Source organism: Branchiostoma belcheri, unplaced genomic scaffold (assembly GCF_001625305.1).
Source record: "Branchiostoma belcheri isolate BF01 breed outbred unplaced genomic scaffold, Haploidv18h27 scaffold45, whole genome shotgun sequence".
NCBI lineage: Eukaryota > Metazoa > Chordata > Leptocardii > Amphioxiformes > Branchiostomatidae > Branchiostoma > Branchiostoma belcheri.
In genome coordinates, this window is record NW_017804076.1 from 2,645,012 (window position 1) to 2,652,962 (window position 7,951).

At 46.0% G+C, this 7,951-nt stretch overlaps 1 protein-coding gene across 1 annotated transcript in view; it reads right to left on the reverse strand.

The window, feature by feature from the left end:
• Positions 1–7,390, reverse strand: part of LOC109478683 (mucin-5AC-like) — a 33,482-nt gene extending 26,092 nt beyond the window's left edge. Inside the window, exons 1-13 of the mRNA XM_019780350.1 lie at positions 7,224–7,390; positions 6,239–7,029; positions 5,967–6,113; positions 5,679–5,823; positions 5,118–5,536; positions 4,667–4,835; positions 4,345–4,458; positions 3,457–3,577; positions 2,790–2,983; positions 2,144–2,551; positions 1,660–1,832; positions 1,171–1,326; positions 235–778 (exon numbers count right to left, since the gene is read on the reverse strand). Of these exons, the coding sequence (XP_019635909.1) occupies positions 235–778; positions 1,171–1,326; positions 1,660–1,832; positions 2,144–2,551; positions 2,790–2,983; positions 3,457–3,577; positions 4,345–4,458; positions 4,667–4,835; positions 5,118–5,536; positions 5,679–5,823; positions 5,967–6,113; positions 6,239–6,904 (3,256 nt within the window). The 5' untranslated portion in view covers positions 6,905–7,029; positions 7,224–7,390. The remainder of the gene's footprint in view (positions 1–234; positions 779–1,170; positions 1,327–1,659; positions 1,833–2,143; positions 2,552–2,789; positions 2,984–3,456; positions 3,578–4,344; positions 4,459–4,666; positions 4,836–5,117; positions 5,537–5,678; positions 5,824–5,966; positions 6,114–6,238; positions 7,030–7,223) is intronic.
• Positions 7,391–7,951: the final 561 nt, after the last annotated feature.

Consider the following 7,951-nt stretch of genomic DNA (forward strand, 5'->3'; position numbering starts at 1 on the left):
TAAATAAAACCATATTACTACATGACATTGTACAAAATGTACATTCTTTGACGGTCTTAATGAAAAATGTATTTAGGTTAAGATGCAAGAAACAAGCAATGTTGAAACATGAGTCAGGACAATCCATGTTACAGAGGAAATGCTGTCAGTTTCAAATTTTCAAGCTACTGACTTTGGTCAAATAGAGCTGTAGTGTAATAAATGTCAAGCCATCACTCTAGAAGAGGTACTTACGCTTGGTGGTGGTGACTGGCTTGGTGGTGGTGGTACCAGTGGTACTCTGCTGGGTAGTGGTAACCTGCTGGGTGGTACCTTCAGTGAAGGTGACAACCTCAGTACCTGGGGTGCCAGAGCCAATGGAAGTGGTGACAGGCTTCAGAGTGCTGGTAGCCATGGTGGGTGTCAGTGTACCGATGGTGGCAGTGGTGCTCTGTGGTGTGGTACCCTGAGTGGTGGTCTGGCCGATGGTTGTTGTCTGAGCAATGGTCTCAGTGGGAATTACAGGCTTGGTGGTGGAAGCAGTGGCAGTGGCCAGGGTGGTGGTGTCTGTTGGGAAGCTGACAGTACCCAGAGTAGTGGTGGTACCAGTAGGCAGGGTGCCGATGGAGGTCTGGGTCTGAGTGGGCACGGTGGTGGTCTGGCCGACGGTTGTTGTCTGGGCAACGGTCTGGGTCACCATGGTTGGCTTGGTGGTGCTGGCAGTGGCCAGGGTGGTGGTAGTACCAGTAGTCTGGGTGCCAATGGTGGTCAGGGTCTGTGTAGGCTTGGTGGTGAACACCTATCAGGGGATATTTTAAGAAGTTAGACTGAGTAACTCTACAATAATCTTTTCTGTACTGGTGGTAAAATAAGGTGCAAACATGTACATGTGTACAAAAGGTGTTATGCCTTTCGGATGTTCAAACGGCAATGTTAGTTTCCATTCGACATCCAACGTAAAGATTGATCATATTCTTAGCATACCCGTTCTGAGAATACAATTGATCTTAATGTTTCCATTCCTATGTCGAATGGCCATTAACGCTACCTTTCCTATACTGGTAAAAGAAGCTTGAATTGCATGGTGGCATGCAAATAAAAACGTTTGGAAATCATCAACTTTATCACTTGGAGCAGACTAGTTTCTTTATAAAGAGCATCTGATGTTCAACTATTACTTGTGAGACTTACCTCAGTGGTGGTCTCGCCACAGTTACAGAGAACGCTGATCTCATAATCGTCACAGCCGACTGGGTAGTTCTGGTTGTTGGCGCAGTAGAAGCCGTTGGTGGTGTCACACACGAGGCCGGCAGCACCGGTGCTGTCCCATGGAGCAAGAGAACCAACCTGCATGGACACAAATCAAATGTTTCATCTAAATAAACCGGAGTAGACTTGACTATCTATGTATTGATAACATTGCTGCAATGCTCTAGCCAGCCTCTGTCTTTCCATCATTTGATGGAATTTTGTCGATGATGAACAAAAATTTTGCTCAATCTTTGACGGACAAAAATTGGTGGGTCAAGATATGTATGCACGAGATGTCATTAATAAGCTTATTCTACCAGAAAAACTTGTTTTACTAAGTCTTTATCTTATGGGGACATTTAATGATGTATAGTTACTGCATTAAACAAAAGTGACGAGTTCTGAGGAAGGAAGAAATGATGTTGGTACCTCGCGGCAGTTGATGGCCTCGACCATGTCAGGGTTGCCACCACAGAGGTTGTAGGTGGTCACAATCTGGTCAATAGGCTCGAAGTCTCCGTCCTGAGGGTTGAGTGGGTTGGGCTCGTGGGTGTTGTAGAATGGCGTCCACCCGTCAACGCAGAACTCGTAGGTGAATTGAGCTGTAGAGAAAAGACATTCCTGATCATTCAGAGAGGGTATGGCAAAGAAACCTTTTCATTGACCTTTTTTATTGGGCAAAATTAAAATGTTGCTAACTGGATGCATGGAATAAGCACTGTTGAGCTGTGAGAAATATATATAATTTATTATCCATGTTAAATATCAGGAAATACCATCAATTTCAATTTACGTTTGTTCAATCTACAGATGTAAAGAGCGCAACGATTTAGTAGCTGTTCTCAAGAAGACAAATAGGAATTTTCGATTGAAATCTTTCAAACTTGTGTCACTAAATTATTGATATACTTACGCTTGGTAGTGGTGCTCTCTGTTACTGGCTTGGTGGTGGTGGTGACTGGCTTGGTGGTGGTGGTACCAGTGGTACTCTGCTGGGTAGTGGTAACCTGCTGGGTGGTACCTTCGGTGAAGGTGACAACCTCAGTACCTGGGGTGCCAGAGCCAATGGTAGTGGTGACAGGCTTCAGAGTGCTGGTAGCCATGGTGGGTGTCAGTGTACCGATGGTGGCAGTGGTGCTCTGTGGTGTGGTACCCTGAGTGGTGGTCTGGCCGATGGTTGTTGTCTGAGCAATGGTCTCAGTGGGAATTACTGGCTTGGTGGTGGAAGCAGTGACAGTACCCAGAGTAGTGGTGGTACCAGTAGGCAGGGTACCAATGGTCTGGGTCTGAGTTGGCATGGTGGTGGTGGCTGTGGTAGTTTCTGTAGTAAAAATGACAAAAAATAACATAAATGAAATAATGTTGCGAAGAAAACAGTGAAACACAGTATCCAGATTGTGGTAATGGTAACAAAGGCAATGTCAAGTAATATTCAAGGTAATTTGAGGGCATGCCATGCGTTTTGTCTGTTGCAATCTAACTTTTAAAAGACTTCAATGCCATAAGCCCTTTTGATAATCATAATTCATAATGCTATTAAAGAGATCATTGAAACCTACCTGCACAGTTACAGAAGACCCTGATCTCATAATCGAAGCAGTTAGCCATGGGGCCACTCTGGTCATTGTGGTTACAGATGAGACCAACACTGGTGTCGCAGGTGACAGCCTGACCAGCCTGAGTGTAGTCCAGGCCGAAACCAACCACACGGCACTCAATGTCTGTGATGGTGTCCTCTGGACAGAAGTCAAACCTGTATAAAAAATGAACGTGTACAATGTATAGTAACAGGAAGGATTTAAACTGGTACACACGACTTACTGGTTAAAGCATAGCTTTCAGAAGGCAGTCACCATCTTTCTTCAGTTATTGACGAGTCACGTGATGTGAATCCACATTTGAACTGCATCTTCGAAACACAAAGACTGGTTTACTGTATGTACACTGGAGCTAGGTTTTTCCGGTTCACATTGCACTGAAGATAACACCTACAAAATGTAGCTCCAGTACTAGTGTACAGTGAACCAGTCATATCAGCCCTGATGAAGATGACAGACAATCCGCCAAAAAAACAGTTAATAGTTACTTTTTTGGCATATCTTATTACTTGTGGATGTCTTTCACCGATGTATGAGAGATGGTCATTGAACTGTTGGATTGTGTTCGACAAATGGTTGTGAATAACAGAACTTTACTATTGGACAAAGCGAATGATGTACTACATACTTGTCCCTGAGGTTGTCGTAGGTTTCGTAATCTCCACCAGTCAGAGGAGTGGGGTAGTGCACATTCATCCAGTCAGTCCAGCCGTGCATGTCAGGAGTGCACACTGGCTCTGGCTTCAGGGCTGCGATGGGTGAATGAAACAATCACATCAGATTGTACACAGTCTACATCTTTGCCACAATGATATAGAGATGAGTTAGTTCAGTTAAAGTCCTTCCTGCACCAGATGATGCATTGGGCAATGCCCGGTTCAATAGCCCTTGGGCCAGAGTGCAATCACATACAGCAGGGGGTTACTGGTAGTGGTGACAGTATTAAACTACCATACTCTTTCTCAACAGCCCTAAGGGCCTACACTGCCAGGCACTCAAGAGTAAGGGCCAGAGGGAAACCACGCCGCCGATGGATAGACGGAGTAGCGGAGACCCTCAGCGCACACGACATGACACTCCTGGAGCCCACACACCTGGCAGTGGAACGTCAACTACATCTCCCCGCGACGCCCCACCAGGCATAAGCGGAAGGATAAAGTAAGTACTCTTTCTCAAATGCTGAGTACTAAGAAGAGAAAGCACCATTATATTTAAAGACTTTGGTATGACTTGGCTGAGGATCCAACTCATGACCTACATGTACCAAATGCAAGGCGAACACTCTACCCACTTGGCCATTGCACTGGCTGATATAGAGACGATACTCAGTCCAGAAGCTTTTCTATTTAAGTGCTTGATTTACTGTAGTGCCAAGCAAAATACTGGGGAATATTCTACTGTACTGCTTGTATTAATATGACAGGATCCCACAAATTCACCTTTTTCCATACTCCAGATAGGACTGCATACACACACATAGATTGTATTGAACGTTCTGTTTATAAAAAAAGCTTACTTGTAGTTGCTGGTGTTGTTGTTTGTTCACCATCACCAGTGCCCTGAGTTGTTGTCGGCTTGGTGGTTGGTGTTGTGGACAGTGTGATGGTGACTGTGGGCACGGCTGTGGTGGCTAGAAGAATAATACATGTACATCTATTAAAATATCCATAATGGAAGTTTTGAAGTACATTGTGTAAAAAGTGCTTTCAAAATGATTGTGTACTGTGTACACATAAAAATCATAACTGTGGAATGAAATCTCCTGCATTCACAATGTTCGAGTTGCACAATAAAGTTCTTCATTTTCCCAATTTTCGGTAAAATGCTGAACAACTTACCACAGACGCAGAAAGCCCTGATTTCGTAGTCCTGGCAGCCAACAGGCATGTTGTTGGAATCGTCGCAGATCAGACCAGAAGCGGCCTCGCAGCGAATGCCCATGTCACCAGAAGAGTACCACGGAGCCTGGGTGCCAACAACGCGGCACTCCACATCCCTCAGCATGTCCTGTGGGGCAGAATGTACGATTCATGGGTCAGGTCCAGAAATGAAGCTTAAAGATCAAGGATCAGTCAATGTGCATGTGTACCTCCCTTTGTTTTTAGGTCTCACACCAAGGTTAACATACGTAGTACTGGACATTCTTGACCTCCATAAACAGCATTTCGAAATGACAAACTCTGTATGAAAAGTATAAATCAATATTTAAGTCTAGTCAAGCTTAAAGATCAAATGTCTGAAGTCTTGACCTCTGAAATGACCTTGAAGACCAATGAAGTGACACTCTACCTGACAGAATGGGAAGAGCTGGACGAGCTGAGCAACTGTCTCATAGTCTCCACCGTCAGCGGGACTGTCCATGTTCACCCACGGTGTCCAGTCGTTACACACAACAGGCTGGGTCTCAGTCACCAGCTGTGTCTGGGTGACAGCCTGGGTGGTGGTTGTACCGGTTGGCACAGTGGCAATGGTGGTTGTCTCACCAGTTGGCACAGTGGCAATGGTGGTTGTGCCAGTTGGCTCAGTGACAACACCAGTGGTGGTTGTCTGACCGGTTGGCACAGTGGCAATGGTGGTTGTCTGACCAGTTGGCACAGTGGCAATGGTGGTTGTACCAGTTGTCTCAGTGACAAGGATGGTCTCAGTCGGAGCTGGTTTGGTAGTGGTGGTACCAAGAGTAGTGGTGGTTGCAACGGTAGTTGTGGTCTCTGTAAGACAAAACATCACAAAAATTTATTAAAATGTTCGAAATAAACCATATATTGGTGGGGCAACATTGCCACAAACGCAGGAATAAGGACTTTTGAATACTATACAAATTTCTTCTTGCTAAGAGTTTTTTCAACTCACCCTTGCAGCCAAGAATCTCCACCTGCAATGCGGGTTCCTCATTCCAGGTTGTTGGGTGGATCTGGAAGTACTGAGCTGTGATTGGTCGGTTCACATCCAGCAGGTTGGTGACTGGAGTGGTGCTGTCACTGTTGGCAGTGAAGGTCTGGTATGGAAAGACAAAGATTGAATGTTAAAATCATAATATCAATTTTAGTGTACCTCATTATTCAAATACTGCATGTACTGCAGTCAATGATTGCAAAATGCTGTGTGGCACATGGTAGTGAACAACATTCATCAACATACCACAGGCTTGTTGAACTCATCAGTGTATGGCATGAAGTTGACACCATCATTGCTGTAGTAGACAGTGTAGGTGGTGACAAACTCGTTGGTCTCAGGCTTGCCCTGGGTGATGAAGCCGGTCACGTGGGTCGGCTCAAGCAGGTCAACCTGGGAGAAAGAAATGGCAGATTAAAGCAACTTTTCTGTGGCAGACTTTTCATCAACTTTCATCAACTATAATGTTTGACAGTCTTAAGGGCAGCATCTGTGATAGAGCTATTGATAAGACTTACCTGGATGTATGGGTTGACATCAGTGTTATCAGGCTTCCAGGCACTTGGGCTGTTGAGGGTTCCCTCATCAGGACTGTGCTGGTCGTCCAGCTGAGAGGAGGCAGTGATCTGGTCTGGCTTGATCAGGCCATTCTCCATACCCATAGGCTCTGCGCAAGGCTCGTTGTGAGCTGCAGTTGTGGTCTGCACAGGAGTTGTGGGCTTGGCAGTGGTGGTGGTCTCAGTGACAATACCAGTGGTGGTGGTGCCAAGAGTGGTGCCTGTGATGAGAGTGGTCTGTGGCTCAGTCGGCTTGGTGGTGGTACCGGTGACAACACCAGTGGTGGTGATACCAGAAGTTGTGTCGGTGACCATGGTCTGGGTCTGAGTTGGCTTGGTGGTGGCCAGGGTGGTGGTGACGACCTCAGGCTTGGTTGTCTGTGTGACAACATCAGTGTAGGTCACAGGCTGGGAGGAGGTGACGGTCACCACTTGAGTCTGGGTGACAACACCAGTGGTTGTGAAGACCTCAGGCTTGGTCGTCTCTGTCACAACACCAGTGGCGGTCACAGGCTTGGTGGTGGTCACCACCTGTGTCTGGGTCACTGTTGGCAGGGTAACAGTGCCAGTGGTAGTGGTGCCTGTTGTGCCAGTGACAAGCTGAGTGGTTGTCTCACCAGTTGGCATAGTGGCGATGGTCTGTGTGGGAGTAGGCTTGGTGGTGCCAATCTGAGTGGTGGTCTCAGGCTGGGTCTGTGTGACTGTGGCCAAAGTTGTTGGCTTGGTGGTCTGAGATGCAGTTGTTGTCTCTTCTGTAACAGTAGAAGAATTTCCTCATGAGTTGAGTTTATTGAGATACCCTTTAGTCCTGAATGATAATCTACCAATGCTCGGTTACAATAAAAAGGTAGATACAACTGTATGATACAGATTACAAACAATACAGTACAGATTAACATACCAATACATTAGAATTGAAGAGAAACAAGATTATCATTGAACGTACCACACACACAGAGGACACGGACTTCAAAGTCACTGCATGGGATTGGAGCATTGTTCTGGTACAGACACTGCAGACCAACATCAGTGGAGCATTCCAGGATCCTCTCCAGAAGTCTGAGCCATGATGTCAGTGCCAACGATGCGGCACTGGATCAGCTGAAGCATGTCCTGTTGTGGAAAAGGCAAGAGACATCTATTCAGATACAAAGAACTTTTAGGAAGTAGAAATAAAATGCTTAATGTTCTAGTTGGTATTCAGAAGCTGTCAGGAAAGAAAAGGAAAAGACAGTTATCTCGACCGAGTTTTAGCTTACTGAAGAGATAATCTCCCACTGGTCATGACAGAGAAGACAAGTGCTAGGTGCTAGGTACAGTATTTACAGGTTCATCAAACCAGGGAAATCCCCCTGGCTACTTTCGACAAGCACAACAACCAGGAGACCATGGCTTAACGTCCCGTCATAAGGTCTGTGACCCTTTACAGTAGCATGCACTTTAGATGAGAGACAACAACTACGATTCGAACTCCCAGAGTGCAACGTACAAGACTAGAAGAAGACTGAAGCTGACCTTCTCACAGAAGCTGTACTGTGCCAGGATCTGGTCGATAGGCTCAATATCAGACCCATCATCGTTGGGAGTATCGAAGCTGGTCCAGTGTGTCCACATGTTGCACTGGTCCATGTGAGAGGCTGTGGTGGTCACAGGCCTGGTGGTGGTGTCAGTGAA